The sequence below is a fragment of the Furipterus horrens genome, unplaced genomic scaffold (genome assembly GCF_987537825.1).
Source record: "Furipterus horrens unplaced genomic scaffold, mFurHor1.1.pri manual_scaffold_15, whole genome shotgun sequence".
In the NCBI taxonomy this organism is placed as follows: Eukaryota; Metazoa; Chordata; class Mammalia; order Chiroptera; family Furipteridae; genus Furipterus; species Furipterus horrens.
Window position 1 is genome coordinate 18,006,581 of NW_028327185.1, and position 19,021 is coordinate 18,025,601.

Genomic DNA, 19,021 nt, shown 5'->3' on the forward strand with positions numbered 1-19,021 from the left:
ACCTGCCCCTCCTCCTTGACTCTTGAAGATGTTAACCTGAGGTTTAGAATCATCGTGTTCTTTTCTGCGTAGTCCTCGTCCTGTGACTGATTAAAAATCAGAATTTGAGTTACCTTAAAATACACACATTGCTTTATCTATGTAACAGTCCCCAGTACTTTGAGAACTGAGACTATTTTTAATTTTAGAATGTAAAGTAAAAATCAGTCTAGACATTTGTGACTAGATATATACATTTTTTTCTAAATTTTTCCCTAGATTTTATAAAAGATTCTAGGATCATTGAAACCTATCTCTTTGCAGTTGTTTTCCATGAAAAATTAAGCTTGTCTCTATTGTATAATATTGAAGGAAAACAAAAATTATTGATTAGACTTTAAAATGTAGTATAGAAGTGTCCTATATAATTTAAAAGAGGAGGCGCTAATACTTAGTGGAACCACCCAGGGCCTCACCTGGTCCCTGAGTGGGTGCCTCGGAGGACAATTCCCGAGGCCCCTGTCGGCCCTGGCAACTGTATGTCAGTGCTTTGACCTTCCTTACCTCAGTTACGGTTTTTAGTATATGCTCCCAATTCTGGGTAGTGTGCATACATTGAAAATGTCACCTGTTCTTATTTTAGAAATACACCCTAAGTATGGATTTCGTAAGAACGTTTGAACGGCAGTGTGGATCACAGGCCAGTGTGAGAAGGCTAAGAGCACATCCCGACTATCACAGCTTCAACAACAAGTGGAACTTGCCTGTTTATTTTCAGATAAGGTCAGTGATTTATTCACTTCCCCCTCCTTTCTAAAACAGAGTTTGGATACCAGGTAAGGGTGTTGTCCCCAGCTAGCAGCCTTTCCTCTGTGGTCACCGTGCCATTCTTTGGGACACAGAATTTAAAGTGGATATTTACAAGCAATATCATGATTGCCAAAATTATGGCCTGCACGGCAGGAAGATAAGATTTCTCTTCTAGAACTTGGAGAGCTGAGAACACGAGACTGGGAGTGAGCTGGACTCCAGGCCCGGCCTTGCTCCCACGCACCGCCCCATTCATCCTGGGAGGGAGAGCGCAGGAGTCCGCCAGCGGCCCTTTCCTGCGTCCCCTGCTCGTCACCCACCCCGAGCAGCGTGCCTGACGCACACCCGTTGTTTTACTCACATGTCACACTTTTTCCCTCGGAGGGAGTGGGGAGAAGCATAGCACCGAGTATTGTTTGCGGCTGGGTCTGTGTTCCAGTTTATGAGAACCCTCGTTATGGTCTTGGCTTTCCCTGCAGTCTTAGTGACACCTGCTTCCTTCATCCTGGAAAACGGCGCCATTTTCTCCCAGATCTCACTGACCCAGTAATGGGGCGCTATGAGTTCCTTGAGGAACTTTACAATAAACCCGTAACAAACAACATATGTTCCACTAGGAAAAACAGATAATAGCCATTTTTGCAGATTCTTTTTTTTTTTTTTTCTTTGCAGATTCTCTTGAATGAGGTCCTGGCAAGTTCCTTTGTAGAATAGCATTAACCAGAGCATTTAAGTTGGAATGCTCTTTACAATTTTTGGATGCTTTTATTAATTATGATGCAGTCCTTTTCCTCGAGAGTTCTGGAGAAAAATTACAGAGGGAGAAATATATTAAGAATCAGGTCCCTTGACTATAATTGCTTACCATGGAGAATGTATGTAGTCATGTTTGATAATAAAATCACAGTTTCCAGAATGTTCGTAAGGTGCCCTTTCACATACATACAATACGTACTGTTTTGACACTTATTTTTTCTGGGTTACATCACCATGTAGCTTGTCTTTGGGTAAGAAATTAAGGATTTGTTCATCTGAGGTATTCATGGACTGCATTGGAAATATATGATAATCAGAATCAATCCATGGTAAGAAGCCCCTTTGATTCATGAGCAGAGTTTAAAATGGTGAAGCATCATGTTACAGGATAAGACTGCAATCAGGAAATAAGGTATAAATGTGGCCATTTCTTTTGTGGTCCAGGTTTGGAGGTAGATTGCTTTAGGTGCCCTCTCAGCACGTCTTCCGGTGCTGCCTGCAAACTCCTCTTTCCCAGTCACGTTCCCCAGGCCCCGCGCCGCCATGCTTAGTGACCCGCCCTGCCCGCCACTGGCTGGGGCTCCTGGACTGTCCCAGCCCCACGCTCTGGTCTCTGCCCAGCAGGGCCCCACAGGGACGGCTCCTCTCGCTCCGGGCCCTCTCAGAGCCGGTGACTGAGCTTTGAAGTCTGGAAGCTCAGCCAGTTTCCTGACTGTTTTTTACCTTCGCCAGACTTTAGCCTCAAGCATTCAAGGGGTGGGTTAATTTTTCTTTATAGACTGTTTTATTTAAAATTAATGAAATTTTTAAAAGTTACGCTCCAGGTATGAGACTTGTTCTGAATACATTTGTTTTTCCATTTAAAAAATAAACTCAAGTAATACTTTGTGGGCCTCTCCTATCGATTCTTCTCAGGTGTTGGATTGTTTACCCTGAATTATGACAAGAAGTTCCGCAAACATGGCTGGGGTCAGAGTTGCACTGCTACCTGATTCCCTTCGGGTCGTTTAAAGCAAGCCTAAAATCCAGTGCGCTGCGAGCGTTCTGACGTGTCGCTCAGAAGTATTCCTGTTGCGCTCTCAGTAGCAGGTTCACGTGCCTGGGTCTGGCTCTGCACATGTCCCCCCACCGCCGTCCCGTGGACTCATTTGTCCCCTCACTGTTCCTGATACCCTGCTGGGCCTGCCTTTGTTCTGTTCCAACAGGAGTATTGGGGGGTGGGGTCAGGACTTACATGGGAGGCTCAGGACGGTGCCCCCGGAGAGACGAGCCCTCCGTGAGCGCCACCAGGCAGTAGGCATTTCCCTGCCGTTGAGCAGACAGGACGCAGCGGGAAACCAGCGCTGGGGTCCCGGGTGGGCTGAGAGGCTGCTGCTTTTTGTCTGAAATGCTATTGCCTTTACTGCTCAGTTTCCTTGAACTCAGTCTCAGAACTGTTTTTTAAAAGCACATGTGTACCATCATAAAAACCAAAAGTATCAGTTAGGTAAGTTGATTTCAACCTTGTATCGGAACTTACCGCCAGCAAGGGAACGAACCAGCAGGTGACAAAAGGGTATGAAGATGAAAGAGTTACATACTTGAGAAACAATGCTACATAAGCAACTAGTTAAAAAAGGAAATCTGCAGTCTTGTGCAGCAAAATGACATTCCAGTCCACGTGGACCACATGTACCATGGGGGTTCCACAATATTATAATGAAGCTGAATTTCCTGTACAAAATGGAGGAACTCTTTTTCTCCGACAGGAGGAATGTCTGTGGAGCTTGGAATAGATTCCCCGTCACTCACACAGCGCCTCCGTTCTGAGAGCACAGATCACGTCCCGGTCTGTCAGCCGCTGACCTGGTTCCGCACCAAGGGGCCCGACCCCCTCAGGTTGCACATTCAGAGGGTGACAGCCCTCCCAGGTCTGGCTGGTGGTCTTCACACTGCACTGCTGTAGATTCTTTGTTGGGGACCTGTTGTCCTGTTCAAGGACACGGGTCCACAGGATCTACCCTAACAAGGATTAAGGGCCCCTGCCCTTCTAGTAGAAGCTCTCTGTGCAGTGTGGAGCCAGCCCGATGCCCCCTGCCCCACGCACACACAGCCTCCCCATTGGCTGCATCCCTCAGCTGGGCGGGACATCTGTGACAGCTGGTGAGCCCACACCAACACGTCGTCATCCCCCGGCCACTGAATGTTTGCTGAATGGAGTATTATTTGCTGGGCGGTCGGGGGGGAGGGTCGGAAGAGCAGCTCTGAGTCCGGTAGTCACACATATTTGGACCTTTTCTCCTTTGCAGTTGCTGTAGGAATGACAAAAGAAACTCTAGTTCCGATTGCCCCCGACCTCTTCTCTCTGGGTCCTGCATCACATCCCCTGTTCCTCTCGGTCTCCCCTTGTCCCTCTCCTCCATCTTAAAGGGACATGTGATTGTACCCAGCTAGCCCAGCACCCTGTCCTCACCTCAGGGCTCTCATTGAATCCCCTCTGCAAAGTCCCCTGTGCCCTACAAGGTCACAGTCACAGGCTCTGGGACTAGGGCCTGGGTATCTGTGGGACCTTATTCAGCCTCTGCCATGGCCCCAGGTGGAAGGAGTTTCTGGTACTTAGGACGAAGGGAGACTGGATAGGGAAAGGCATCTGGCAGCAGCAAAACCACTAATTTGCGCTCTTGTTTCTATCTCAGATTTGGAGAAATAGCGGGATCCTTAGAAGCAGCCCTTACAGATGTACTGGAAGACGCTCCAGGTAATTTCCTTTTTTCTTTCCCCAGGTAATTTCCTTAAAGTGATAAATGATGGGTGTCACTGAACGAGTTCACTGAGCTCACCAAGCTGTCTGCACACTAATGCCCGCAGTGCTTTCTCCCTTTCCTCTCTGTCATACGGTGGGTGAGACCTCAAAGGCTTACTTTAACTTCTTTTTTAAGAGACAAAAAGAAATCGAATTGTTTGGTTTATACAGTTTCTTGGTTGTAGAGATGACAAGAGGATGCTTTAAGAATACAGGAAGCAGACCTCATTTTTGTTCCTGAATATCACACGTCAAGGGGACATAGTCCCTGGTATGCTTAAGGGGTCAGCCCTTTTTATAGCAAACTGGCTCCGAGCTGCCTTCCTCCCAGGGGCAGGACGGCCCTTCCGCCCTGAGGCGACTCACAGCAGGGGCTCGGGCCTCCAGAGCTCTGGGCTCCCGTCTTGGGACACCTATGGGACCAGGGGACTGTGGCTGGCGAGCACTTCCCGACGTGCGTGCCTCCCTCTCAGCCTCCTTGGTCTTGAGGCCACTGCACTTGAATTCCCGCCCCAGTATGTGCAGCTAAGTCAGTCTGCACTCTTAGCACCTGACAGCCAGTTTGCATCTGTCTTTGCCAGAAATGCTCGTGTGCAGTTAACTTCCTGCACATCAGTAATGTACTCGGGGAGAGAAGAGTAGACAAACGAAACAGCAAATTCAAACCCGAAGTTTACACCCTTGCGAGTGGCTGCCACTTCGACTCATGTTTGTTGATTTGCTATAAAGTACATGTTAGCAAATATTTCTGAATGCTGCTTGTGTTTAACGTTTATCAAACACCCGGGAGATGGAATCCTGTCAAATGAGAACTGTAGTAACACGGGTTGTGGCCGCCTGGGCATTCACGTGGCCTCCACCGAGAGCTTCGTTGACCGCACGGAGTTCTTCACGGTGCCATTGCTTCGCTCTTGAATTATACGTGGGGAATACAGTCAACCCTCAGGTTTCAATGTCTCCCATCTCAAAAAATGTGGTTGTCCAACAAAACTTCCGTTCTTAACCCGACAACCCTCTCATGCTGATGCCTGTACGGGCAGTCACCTGTATGAGTTGGTTTTCAAACAAATCGCTTCTTGAACAGTTCCCAGAACAAGTTCAGTTCCGCAGCCGAGGGCCCAGTGTACCAGAGTGTAGCTCTCACTGACCGTGACCCCTGCGTTGTGTGCTCCCTCCCCAGCCGGAAGCCCCTACTGCCTGCTGGCTTCCCACCGAACGTGGAGCAGCCTGCAGAGGTGCTGGTCGGAGCAGCTGTTCCTGCCGGCGCTGGCGCACCGCCTGTGGAAGCTCACGCTGCAGGTCCTGGCGCGGTTCTCCGTGTTCGTCCACGAGGTGAGGGCCGGCCCCCGGCTCGGCCGTCCTCACGGCTGATGCGAGTCAAAGACACGTTAAGCTGAACGCGCTAAGGTCTTAAAAGGCCCCGGGAGCACGAGAGGTCCATTGGAAGGATGGCAGTAGGTTCGTTTCTCAAGTCTGCATCCTGCTCTGTCTCGGGCTCCCTGTGGCACCTCCCCCGCGTTCCCGGAGGCTGCCCGTCATCCCATGTTCAGTGCTTTGTGTCGTGGGAAGCCCGCACCCACGAGCCCGTTTTTCTGTCTCACAGCCGGGTCTCTGAGCGGCCTCCAAATTAAAGCAGAGATGCTCATTCTCATGAAAAAGGTTAGAAATAAAAATACACGTATTTTAATAGTTAATATTTGGAAGTTTAAAAATTATGTGATCATTGCGATTAAAGTACAGTAAAATTAATTAGCCTTTCATTCATTTCAAAATATGCTACTTTTCCCCTTGGCCGGTACTTGAATGTATTAAGTGTCCACATGCCCATGGCGGTTTCTCAGGCATTACGCACACAGCCACAGCGGCGTTCACACCGTTCATTGCCGAGCCCCCAGGCTCGGAGAGGCCTGTCTCCAAGGGCAGTGTCGAGGGGCAGACAGACGTGTGCCCTGGTCACTGACGTGTGATGTGATGAGTGTTGTAAGGAAAGACGACGTGGAGAAGGTGTCACTTGTCCAAGGGGAGACCATCCTCGCTGCCTAGAGCTGCAGGGCCAGCCGTCGCCTTGCAGAGGGTTTTCATGCAACGAGCACAGGCTTGTGAGGCAGACAAAGTCAAACGTGGCTCTGCCACCTTTCAATTTTGTGGCCTGGGGAAAATTAGGAGAGTCTCAGATTCTTCACCTGTAAAATAGGGAAACTGCTTTCATCCACTGTCGTGAGGGGTAAAGAGATACCTGCTGAGTAACAACTTTGACTGAAGTGTGTGACACCTAACGGGTCTGAGTCGACGATAGTTTCCTTCTTCTGCTCAGGAGGGTCCCAGCAGACCAGCTGCTTCTGAAGACCCAGCACGGTTCCTGGGACACAGCAGCCTCATGCGACTCTTTCCTCAGGCCTGGGCCCGCCACGTTGTGCTTTCTTGCTGGCCAGCAAGTCTTCCTAAATCTCTAGTCAATGAGTTTGCCTTGAACGTTCATTATTTCATTCTTTTCCTGATGTCAGCACTTCTCTCTGTTTTCCCTTACAACGATGCATAGTGAAAACACTTTGTATTATTTGGAACCTAATGAGGTTTGGAATATTCATCAATATTAATATTGATGAATTTATTAAGTAAACGCTGTAAATTATTTACCTAATATGGTTCATTCATTTTTAAAAACCTGTGATGTTTCAAAAATTAATTTGCCCTTGGTTTAGTGACCTATTATTTTATGTTTGCCTATTAACTCTTTAGCTCCAGAAATTAGACACAAGTTCAGGGAGGATAACGTCCGTGGGCTTGAGGTTTGTCCTCGTTTCTCCCTGAGTCCTTCACACCTGTCGAGAGAGACGACGTGGTGCGCTTTCACTAGTTGACCTTACCTGAAACTAGACAGCTAGCGTTTTATGGCAGCTTGCTGACCCATATCTATAAATGCTCATGCATCTTGCTAGTGGAAAAGTATTTAATCGTTGAAATCCTTTTTCAGCTTTTACTCAGGCCCATTTCTAGTGAAAGCACCAAGGATATTAAAAAACCGTTGGTAACTGGCAGCAAAGACCCTGCTGTTACCCAAGGAAGTAGTGAAGACCAAGGGAGTGGCCCCTCCGAGACAAAGCCTGTAGCTTCCATTTCCAGCACTCAGCTTGTACACGTGGCCGCCGACCTGGACAGGCTGCAGGAGCAGGTAAGCCCGTGTCCCAGAATCCCCTGCGCTCAGTGCAGTGTTTCCTTAGAAAGTCTGTGCAAGGGCCTCACACCATCGCTCCGTGGGCTTCGACTTGCGGGGCCCCGGGTTCCTCACAATGCACCTGTTCACCTCCCCTGAGCTGTCCCCGCGACTTGCCCTGACAGATATGCTTTCTTCCCCCTCCAGCCAGTCCACTCCCGTGTCGTGTTACCTGTAGCCTCTGCTGCTTTCCCAGGGGCGATGGTGGGGCTCCGCACAAGTCACGCTGCACGATCTCTCTCAGTAGCTCAGCGTACGGCGCGGGCATGCTCTCTAGTGGGCTGGATTTTAGTTATTTCTCATTCACGCACCCAAATGCGTCTTGGCAACGTTTACTCTTCAGCTGTACTTTGAATGTACTGAGCTATTTACATGTTTTTTCCTGTTTTCTCTGTATGTCCCATGTTTTGGCTTTTACCCCTAAGAGGCCTTGGTGGGATAAATGTGGGTTTAAGTGCTCTGTGACATGACGGTGCCTTCCTCACATTTCAATCGCGTGTGATGCTTAAACAAGTCGTGTGTGTCTTGAGCAAGAACATGGTCTTTCTCTGCAGTTTCTGGCACAGAATAGAAAATGGTGCTTATCCTCTGGGCCTGTTCCCAGCCACGAAGCTGCTGTTCCCGTGCTGGGTGCTTTTCTCACGAAGTTTTCTTTGAGAATCTGCTTTCTTCTGATGAAGTTACTTGAAGAACTGGGTTTAGTTTCCACGTTCATTGATAGTGTCCTAGAGACTGTAGATGCAAATAGAATTGCCTCTTCCTTTGAGTTACAAAAGTAACTGACTGTATAAAGTGCATATTTGTTTCAGCTTCCAGAACTCTTGGAAACAATCAAGCCAAAACTGGAAATGATTGGCTTTAAGAACTTCTCTTCTCTCTCAGGTAAAAACAATTCTTCAGACTTAGCAAGTCTTTGAATAAGAAATAATTTAAAATAAAATGTTAGAGACTGTGGGATATATTTCAACTATCATGCTCTTTAACTGTAAATCCCTAGTTATTTTTATATTCTGTTCTATGATTATAACTTCCCTAAATGAGAAATTGTGTTTAATTCTAGTCGTTTGATTTGATTAATTGTTGTACACGCTCTAAACGCTCTGACAGCATTTAACGTAAGTTCACGCCCGGCCTGGCGAGGGTGACTGAGCCCGGTCTGTGTGTGTCAGCAGCAGCCCTGGAGGACGCCCGGCAGCGCCTGTCGGCCTGCGTGCCCGCCCTCGGCGCCCGGATCGTGCAGGACCTGAGTGAGTCCTGCTTCAGTTACCTGAAAAGTGCCCTGGAGGTTCCCCGGCTCTACCGAAGAACCAACAAGGTCAGTGCTGTTCGTGGACAGGAATCTCGAGGTGGGGGGTATCCGGTAGGAATGCCGGAGAGAGGGGGTCTTCGAGCAAGAGGCAGAGGCAGGCTCGCAGGGGAAGCCTGAGACGAGCTTGTTCTGACCCAAAGAGAGCACGTTTGTGAGGTGCCCCCCCCCCCACCCGCAGCAGCTGCCCGGGCATCAGACGTGGGCAGTGTGTGCACTTAGGTCCCGTATCTTTGTGGGTAGTTTTGTCTTCGTGTCTTGTATTTTAAAAGATTAGAGTTTACCGTGTCCCCTTCATCCTGTCATTGGAAGCACCTGCTTCCCCCTGTTCTTGTCCTGGGTACGGTGTGGAACGCTGCCTTCAGAAACATCAACGGCACCCTCCTGGTTTCTGAATTCACAGAGTGCCGCTCTGGGGCATCGTTTTACCAGGGCCTTGGTTTCCCCGCTGAACTCTCATTTTCGGGCATTGACACTTCATTCCTGTTAGATCTCACCTAATTTTTCCCTCTGCTTTTCTTTTCCCCCAGTTGTACAGTTGGGTTTTAGGCAGTTTACAACTAACATTACTCCCAGGAATTGTGAAAATCTGCTAAGACGTTCTGCAGTTTTGGAAAATCCCTGGACTTCCTGCAGGGCCCCCTGGGGTGGGCAGGCCTCCCTGTTGTGTGATGCTAGCGCCTCTCTGCCACCGGACACGGGGTCTGTGTGTCGCGAGTGGCTCTCCATTGCTGAGCGGAGACCAAATTAACCTCATCTGGGGCTGTTCTCTCCTTTTAAATCTGCAACAGGCAGGAGAATTATTGCTTCTAGCAAGAGGGCCATGTCACCGAATTTTCTCCTTCTGGTCTGACGGGAAGCTCCCGCTTAGAAGTGGAAGAGACAGACCGGTTTTGTGTTGCCTAAATGCGTCTTTCTTTTAGCAATCTACCAGCCTTCCCTCTCCGTTCAGTCAGCTGTTGTGTGTGCTTAGAGCTTTCACTGCAGTCAGGAACTGGCTACACACCTGCACTCTCTTTAGTCCCTCTGCCGCGTGGGTGCTGCTGTCCTTCTGGACACTCGAAGAAACCAAAATTAGAGAAGTCAGATTACTCGCCCTAGATCCTGCTTCTGAAACGGTGGCCTGTGGACCAGCAGCATTAGCATCAGCCGGTGGGAGCGTGTGAGAAACATCTCAAAGCTCAGCCCCCGCCCCCCCATCCAGATACACGGAATCAGACCCGAGATGGAACAGGATCGCAAGGTGACAGGTGTGGATGTGAAGTGACAGGACACGGCGCCCTAGGGAACGAAGCTGGCAGTGGCTGCCGCAGCCCTGAGTCCAGCTGGGTCCTGGCAGTTCTCCAGCTGCCTTTCTGTAGACAACCTCGCGTCGCTTTCTGGAAAGGATGGCGCTTGTGTGTGTCTCAGAACTGGGACATCGCTAGTATCATTTTGAACTTGAGGTTTGAATAACTTCCTGTCTTTTTTTTCCCTGTGCCTCTCGCCTCTGCCAACGATACTCCAGGAGGTGCCAACGACAGCGTCCCCTTACGTGGACAGCGCTCTGAGGCCGTTTCACCAGCTTCAGAGTGGGCATAAGGACAAGCTGAAACGTGCAACAATGCAGCAGTGGTTGGAAGGCGCCCTCTCGGAGAGCACTCATAAGTAAGTGACTGAAAATAGACTCTTCTGGACTTCCTTAGAGAAGCCCCGAGGCGGCCGTCACCGAGATTATCAGAGGGCGGCGGGGAGATAAGGTGTGAAGAATATCAGATCGCTCTGTCACGGGGCAAGGCGGGGGAGGCACTCAGTCCACCTGTGTGGACAGCTGAGCTGTGCTCCCCGCACTCCCCAGCCTGGCTGGGGGTCACGCTGTCCTGGCATCTCCCAGGTCATGCACCTTTCAGGGGTCCAGGCACGCCCTGCCCCCCTCCCCAGGCACGCCTACCCTTTACATCATCAATACGCTCTCACGCAGGCATCCTTCTCGAGGTCCAGTCATGTGTTTTCCTTTAGGACCCTTCCTCTGCTCACCTCTGCCAGTCCACCGTGGCCATGGTCATGCCGCGTAATCAGAGGCGTCCAGTGGGGAGACCGCCGTTCTCAGGGAAGAGAAAAATTATTCCAGCTGATACAAGATCAGTGTCTAAAACCCTACAGCCCTCAAAAATAGGACAGGATCTTCAGCATCACCCTGGTTGAATGTCTCTTCATTTCTCATTCAATCTCCTTGTCCCCAAACACCAATATGGAGTTACGTCAAAGAGTCTTTTATTCCGTTTTATTGTTGAATTTTGTTTAATTTTGCCACAGTATTTTATTTATTTCAATTACTTATGAGTTAAGTGGCATTTGTAGGTTAATTTAGAACATCAAAATGAATTATATTATTGTTTCTCTGTAAATGCCTAGTAATCAGCTTGTAAACAGAGTTTTTAAATGTAATTCATTTATAATTTGGACAATATATTCAGAATATTTTGCAGGCATTTAGTTTTATTTAATTTTGAAATGCTTTGCCCTGGCTGCTGTGGCTCGGTGGATTGAGCAGCAGCCGCAAACTGAAAGGTCGCTGGTTGGATGCCCAGTCAGGGCACGTGCCTGGGTTGCAGGCCAGGTCCCCAGTTGGGGGCGTGCGAGAGGCAACCAATCAATTGTACATCGATGTTTCTCTCTGTCTCTTTCTCCCTCTCTTCCCCTCTCTCTAAAGATAAATAAAAATAAAATCCTTTTTTAAAAAAAGGAAAGAGCTGCTTTTACTCTTTAAAAGATGGACTGTTCCTAGAATTGATTATAAATGAACCCATTACTTGCGTTGGAGAATGAGCTACAGATACCCATTCCCGATATAAGAAAGACAGTTTGGCCCATGGTTTTCTCTTAGTGTCCAGGACTAAAACTAAACCAGATCCACGTATGTATATTCCTTGGGTTCTGAGGTATGCGGTGCTAGGGAGTCAGGCCCTGTTTTTCTTTCAGTCTTAAGAAACAATAAATATTCACCATGGCTGATTTTTTCTTGGAAGTGAATTTTTAGATTAGAAATCTTTTATTTATTTATTTTGGCCCACAGTGCCAGTTAGTGTGTTTGGTGTACAGCGAACATGTGTCTCACCTGTAAATGTGCCATGTGCCCCAGGTACTATGAAACCGTGTCCGACGTCCTGCATTCTGTGAAGAAGATGGAGGAGAGCCTGAAAAGGCTCAAACAAGCCCGGAAAACCAACCCCGCCACCCCCAGTGCAGCCAGCGGCGGCGGCATGAGTGACGACAGCAAAATCAGGCTGCAGCTGGCCTTGGACGTTGAGTACCTAGGGGAACAGGTAACCACAACTCGTCATCCATTCCAGGGACTGACACTGAGTTCTGAGGGCTACCTGGTGGTTCACAGGCGCCCAGGGATGCTGCTGAGGGGCCGGGGAGGCTTGGTCCCCTGTGCTAGAAAAAGGGGTCAGGGCCCCAAAATACTTACATGCAAATATTCGCACCTGGGAATTACAAGAAAGAAGAGAGGGAAGAATACTGGAAGTCGACTTTCTGACATCCATTGGACCTACTGTGCAGTTACGTCTGCTTGGCCTTCAGCGCTCGTGTTCACAAAGCCCACTGGAGAGACGCTCACAGGGGTCATGTCCTCCTGGTCCCCTGCCTGGGAGGTGCCTGACACGTGATCAGCGCCACACTACGGTCTTTTGAAGTATTAGCTGGTGGGGCTGAGAACTAGAGAAGCGGTAGCCCATTGAGGAAGCAGCTGAGCACAGCTTCTTGGTAGGGTCTCTGTAAAGCGCAGATTTCAGTCATAGCGCGCGGATCAACGTTCAAGTGCATGTTAGGAGTACCTGCAGGGCCTTTCCTTCTGAGGCAGAGGTGACTTCCCTGAGGATCGTAGAACTTTCACGTGTTCAGAAAGTGGCTTTGTATGCTGTGCAGGTTTTCTGTGTGAAGAATGGTCCTCATGGGGGAGCCTCAAGGATCCCTCTGTGCTAAAGAAATGAAGCAGGAGCATGAGAACCTTCTACACATCAGGGTCATTTCGAAAATCTAAATTCTGCTGCTTTGGGGCGAATTTAGAGAGATGCCTGGCAAAAGCCCATTGCCATGTTTCTTTACTTCATAAGAGAAACTCAGTCTTCTTATAAGCAAGGCAGTTTGTTGTGAAAGCCTCAGGAACAAAAAAGCAGAGGGAAGACGGGGGCGAGTGGGAGGGCAGCCCTCATCCCAGCCCCCAGAACAGCCCGCAACACCGACAAGTCCTAAATACGTGGTACAGACTTCTCCAGGTGTTGCTGTGCGCGCGTGTCGTTGCTGCTGCTGTTAACCCAAAGTGGGAACAGCATGTGCCATCTCTCGGTCGCCAGACTAATTCCCAGCAGTTGCCGTGCCAAAGTCTTCTCAGTTAATCGGGTTCTAAGAAAAGGCTGTTGGCATGTTAAGAAATTAAAACCAGCCAATTTTTTTTTGAGAATTCTCCCCTTTAAAAAAATAGTTCACTTTATCTTTGCTTTTAGTGTGAATTTTCTTTGCCAGCACACAAAAGAGGCCCTTACCCTGTTAGATTCTGATTTGATGGACCAAGGTCAGTGAAACACACTGGCTGCTTAAAATGCCAAGGGTTTGACCCCAAAAAGCAAAGTTTCCTAATAACTAAATCCTTTGCTCTAAAGGGAAAAAATATTCTGCCATCCTTTAAGGAACTCCCTTTTTTGTTTTATCTAGTAGAGGCTGGGGGTGAATATTTTATCTTTTATCTCGGTCTTGTTTTCACAGTCAGGTTAAGCCACAGTAACGTAATCCGTTCTCACGCCTTTGCAGATCCAAAGGATGGGCCTGCAGACAAAGGACATAAAAAGCTTCCCGGCGCTCGCAGAGCTTGTCGCTGCCGCCAAGGACCAGGCAACAGCAGAGCAGCCGTAGGCATCTCGGGGGAGCCGCGGGGAGAGGACAGCTGGGCCAGGCGCCTGGCAGAAGAAAGTCGCTCTGTTCTCGCTCCAGCCCCCGAGCCTCCGGAGCGGAGTGTTCCCACCGGGTCTGCAGCGACACGCCGGGACCACTCGCCCGGCACATTTGGGTCTTCTCTCACCCAAAAAGAACAAAAAAGCCTTTTTCCGTTGTATGGAAGATAGTTTTTAAGACATTTGAAACTTTCTACTATAGTTTACAGAGCAAATGATTTTATTTTTATTGTAAATCTTAGTGAGGAAGAGCTGATTTCTAAAATATGATTAAAGCGAATATATATGCACACGTATAGAAAGTGTTCTCGCTGGCCCTGAAGCTGGAGGCCACTGACTGCCGTGGAGGGACCGCGCGGAGGCAGCGCCCCATTGAGGCTGCGCATTGGTGGCTCCCTGGAAGAGGCTAGAAGGTGCTGGTCCCCACCATCCCACCAGGAATTTAAGGACCGTGCTCTGGTCGTCCTCTTTGCCCAGCCTCTGTTGAGAGCTGGAACCAGCCAGGAGGATTTATTTTCTAAATAAAAGTGTCTGCCGAGAGAGTGCGTACCTTTTCCTTGTGAACTCAGCACAGGCTGCAGCTCCTCGCTCGGGCCCTGTGGGGACTTGTTTCCATCTGGGCCTCTGCCTCACTCTTGCACCTCCTGGGAGGGTCCTGCCCGCCACAGAGGGTCCCTTCAGATGTGTGCGTGTTCATCCATGGAAGGGTGACAAACGCACCTGCCTGAGGAAGCCCACAGCCGCCATTCGTCCTGACAGGCTCATCCTGGGTGTGGGGGAGGTGTACAGAGCGCATGGTTGATTTGCTCACCTGCACCCTTATGCACACCTGTGCGCTTGTGCTTAGCGGTGGCACCTGCCCTTTCCGCATAAGCAGACAGGAAAGCAGGCGCGCGTGTTCCTCTAGCTTCGCATTTCTTTGCATCCCAGCCTCCTCTCTGTTCAAAGGTTAGTCATAGGAAGACAAAGGAGTAAGTGACGGGGAAATAAGCAGATCTGGGAGTTCGAAGGAATGACTTCATTTCAGCACAGTGATGAGGACGAGCCAGAGGAAGGACAGGGCCTGAAAGACAAGCCCCAGGGAAACCCCAGAAGAGCGGGGTGGGCACCAGGACCCCCACGGCCTCGCCACTCGCACAGCTGGAGGCAGCTCCCGCTCTGTCTGGGTGACGGCCTTTCCCTCTCTGTGGACAGCGCGTGCTTTGGTCTTAGCAGGGGGCCAGGCCCTGCCCCTGGGCAGGTGAGTGTCTGACCTTGCACTCAGTGTTGGGAATTTGGTCAGAGGAACAGACCCACGTGAGTGATGAGTGCCAGGGCAGGAAGGGTTTGACACGAGGGTTTGACCTGGCTCACTGACCTGTGCACAACTCCTGCTTCTCTCACTGCGGCAGAGGGCCGTCAGAAGGGAAGGCGGACGCAAAGCCGGAGGCAGCAGGTGTCTCGCTGCCTCCAGGTGTCCCAAGTTCAGTGATGGGTGACCTGCAGAAGCCGTGCCTTTCCTGAAGCTGTGCACACACCTGGCCCAGGACTAGAGGAAGCTAAAGGAAGAGGTCCAGCAGGGGCCTCCTGCCCCATGCCAACAGGTGACCTGTAGCCCAGCGTGACCTGTGACCTGAACCCACCTGCCCAGTGTGAGCATGTCATGCCGCTCCACCTTCCAAATCCCACAGACAGGAACCTCAAACACGCCCGGGAGAGAGTCTGGGGAGCACAGTCCCCGCCTCACCGGCCGACCGAGGACAGAGCTGCCTCCGTGGTCACGTGGCAGGTCTGGTCCTACAGCCCTGCCTGTCAGCGAAGGGCTCAGCATCGCCCCGCCTTGCCGACTGCTCTACCTTTCTCCTTCGTGCCAAACACAGAGGCGGGCGGTATAATTTATTAGCCCTCTCCCACTCCACTATTATTCCCATTTTTGGCTGAGGAAACAGATTTAGGGGGTGAGATGACTAATAAGTGGCATTTAAACCCAGACAATCACTCTAGAGCCCAATCTCCTCACCAGGAGGTAACTCCTTCCCAGATAGCATTGGAGCAGAGGAGCTGATGACCGGGGATCGGGACCCAGGCTCTTGATTTTTGTTTTTAAGGTATTATTTATTCTTAGAGGGGAAGGGGGGAGAAAGAAAGGGAGAGAAATATCCATTGGTTGCCTCGTACGGGTCCCATCCAGGGACCAAATCCGGAACCCAGGTATGTCCCCTGACTGGGACTCAACCGGCCACCTTGCACTTTGCAGGATGATGCCCAGATAACTGAGCCACGCAGGTCAAGGCCCAGGTTGTCGATTTCTTTGACACCCATCACGCCCCAGGCTCAGCCTTGATCCTGTAACACTGCGGTTTCCAGCTCGTTTGACAACAATGACGTCCTTAGTGCCACAATATCTCTTTTTAGGCTTAAGAAGCAAACTGCCAGAACACTTCTCCCTGGCTTCCTCGGAACTCCTCCTCAAGTTAATGTGTGTAATTACTTAGCTGTGCAATCGAGTGATTAAAGATGAAATAATACTTGTTTATGTAAAACTAACGTTTAAAAACTTAATAACATACAGAATCAAAACGGTCACAAGCGCCCGAGTTGGTGTGCCGGTGTCTGCTGGTGCTGGGGGTCAGGTGCTAGGGAATGAAGTGGGGTGCGCCTGTGCCATTTCAGACCTCAGGTCACGTGGTTCCTGTCCTGCGTAGCCTGTGACATCCCGGGTCTCTGGAACAGCATGTGTAACCAAACGTGCACAACTTGGTGCCCAAATTCCCACTATGAACTTCTATACGTGATGCGAAGGTTCTAAATAGCCTCACATGTGTTCAGGTTGCGTTTCGCTGCCAAACAAGAAACAAAAAGAAAATGTTTTGGTTTTTAAACTCAGGAAAGGATGTGGATCTGATGCCCTTCCTTGGTGGGGCGTGGGGAGCCGCCCCTGGCCACCTTGGCTCCTGGTCTGGTGCCCAGGATCTCGGCCTGGAGGTGTTTGTAGTTGCTGAATAATTAATTGCCTCATTATTGGATACACACTTTGCAACCCAGGAAGACTTCGAGCTCAATGAAGAAATGTTTAAGGAAAACAAACCCCTAGAATTAATACTCTTGTGTTACATAACCTGCAAAATGTTGGTATTTTATGTCTCTGTGATGTCCTGACCCAATTCGTAGTTGTAGCGGAGCTCGGGAGCGGAGACAAGTGGTCAGTTGGCCACCTTTCACTCCTAGCAACAGCCGAAACCCAAGCGGCCTGCCAAGCAGAGAGACCTGTTAGTTAAAAACACCCTGTTCTGCCCTGGCTGGTGTGGCTCAGGGCTGAGCGTCAGCATTCGGTCCCCGTCAGGGGAACAGGCCTGGGTTGCGGGCCAGGTCCCCAGTTAGGGGCGTGCGAGAGGCAACCAATGGATGTCTCTCTCCTTCTCTTTGTCCTTCCCTCCCCTCTGTCTAACTGCATGGTGACTGCACTGTGGGTGACCACAGGATGACGTCATAGGTGGGGACTCGGGCTCCCAGCTGTGTCCCCACACCCAGCACGAAGCCAGCAGCATCAAGAGTGAACCGCGGGGTAAAGGATGGACCCTGGGTGATGACAACATGTCAGTCTCCCCATCACCATAGCAGGACATTTGTCACAACAGATGGACCTACACCAGCACGTCCTCATCACCCGGCACCCGAATGTTTGCTGAATGGAGTATATTTGCTGGGCAGTGCAGGGGGAGGGGAGGGAGGGTGGGAAGAGCAGCTCTCACTCTGATAGTCACACATATTTGGACCTTTTCTCCTTTGCAGTTGCTGTAGGAATGACAAAAGAAACTAGTTCCAATTGCCCCCGACCTCTTCTCTCTGGGTCCTGCATCACATCCCCTGTTCCTCTCGGTCTCCCCTTGTCCCTCTCCTCCGTCTTAAAGGGACACGTGATTGTACCCAGAAAACCCAGCGCCCTGTCCTCACCTCAGGGCTCTCATTGAATCCCCTCTGCAAAGCCCCCTGTGCCCTACAAGGTCACAGTCACAGGCTCTGGGGACTAGGGCCTGGGTATCTGTGGGGCCTTACTCAGCCTCTACCATGGCCCCCAGGTAAACAGCTCTGTTCCTTCTGTACCTTTTGGAACAGGACTTTTAGAAGGGGGAGAGGTCATGACCCTATTAGGGACTGAGGACCATATGGTGGTTACTATTCATTCCTTCAAGCGCTTCCCATTTTATAAATAAGGGGACAAGGCGGAGAGGTGAAGTAACTTGCTCCAGGTCACACAGCGACAGGTGTCAGAGCTGGGCTTCCTGCCAGTCCATCCACCTCTAGAACCTGCCCCTGAGCACCCGCCACGCTGCCCCCAGATGCCTGGCACGCAGACCAGGTCACACAATGGTGGGAAGGACCAGCTGTCCCCCCCGGACGCCGTAGCCGTGGAGGTACGCTGCGGCCGAGAGGGGTGCTTGGGCATGGGAGGGCACAGCTGAGATTTGGAGGATGTCGTTGCAGTCCTGTGGTCCTATGGGTCACTCCTGGGAGCCAACCTGCCACCTGTCCTCACGCTCTGGTTGACCTCGATGCCCTGGAGTGTGCCTACCCAGCAGGAGGGCGGGCGAGGCCTGGGCACAGGGCAGGCACCGTTGGAGCAGAGCAGAGAGCACTTGGTCAGCTCTGAAACCGGCCATCCCCACGCCCACCCCAGTGCTTCCCAGGCCCTGTCCCTGCCGTCACGTGTGCCGTGGCTCACAGGTAGCCTCCGTATCACGCGCCCGCTGAGTGATTCAGTGTTTACAGAAGGGAGAAAGGAAGCGCTTTCTGTCCCTTGGCAGCATCCTCGGCCATCAGCGAGGAGCGTGGGCTTGCCGGGTGTCTACCCCGCCTCAGGCTTTGCCTGGGATTTGGCAGGCAGGGGCCTAACCGCCCCCCCCCCCCGGAGGACAGGCAGGGACACTCAACAGACAGAAAGGAATGTGCCCGTGTAAAGACTTCTCTGTGTTCTGCTCCTGGGCACGTGCCTGGCCGCCTGACCCTGTGTCCCAGGAACAAAGACGCGCTTGTCTGTCTTGCTCCTTCCCAGCAGCGTGGGGGTGCAGGGCTCCCCCAGGCCCACCTGTCCGTCACAGACAGTCACTGCCGCTGAGGAAGGAAGGGTCCAGAAAAGCACATCGTCCTCAGCTTCTTCAAAGTCCTAGAAAGCACTTTTGTTTGTACAATTTGTCTGCTGAATGGCATGTATTTGTTCAGTTGAGTGAAAGAATTTTTTCTTTTTTGCTTATTTTTGTAAG

At 50.6% G+C, this 19,021-nt stretch overlaps 1 protein-coding gene across 1 annotated transcript in view; it reads left to right on the forward strand.

Moving 5' to 3' along the window:
* Positions 1 to 14,321, forward strand: part of COG2 (component of oligomeric golgi complex 2) — a 34,505-nt gene extending 20,184 nt beyond the window's left edge. The window contains exons 10-18 of the mRNA XM_090263171.1: positions 623 to 762; positions 4,221 to 4,282; positions 5,508 to 5,659; positions 7,302 to 7,499; positions 8,351 to 8,423; positions 8,714 to 8,856; positions 10,355 to 10,494; positions 11,969 to 12,152; positions 13,642 to 14,321. Of these exons, the coding sequence (XP_090119297.1) occupies positions 623 to 762; positions 4,221 to 4,282; positions 5,508 to 5,659; positions 7,302 to 7,499; positions 8,351 to 8,423; positions 8,714 to 8,856; positions 10,355 to 10,494; positions 11,969 to 12,152; positions 13,642 to 13,743 (1,194 nt within the window). The 3' untranslated portion in view covers positions 13,744 to 14,321. The remainder of the gene's footprint in view (positions 1 to 622; positions 763 to 4,220; positions 4,283 to 5,507; positions 5,660 to 7,301; positions 7,500 to 8,350; positions 8,424 to 8,713; positions 8,857 to 10,354; positions 10,495 to 11,968; positions 12,153 to 13,641) is intronic.
* The last annotated feature ends 4,700 nt before the right edge of the window (positions 14,322 to 19,021 follow it).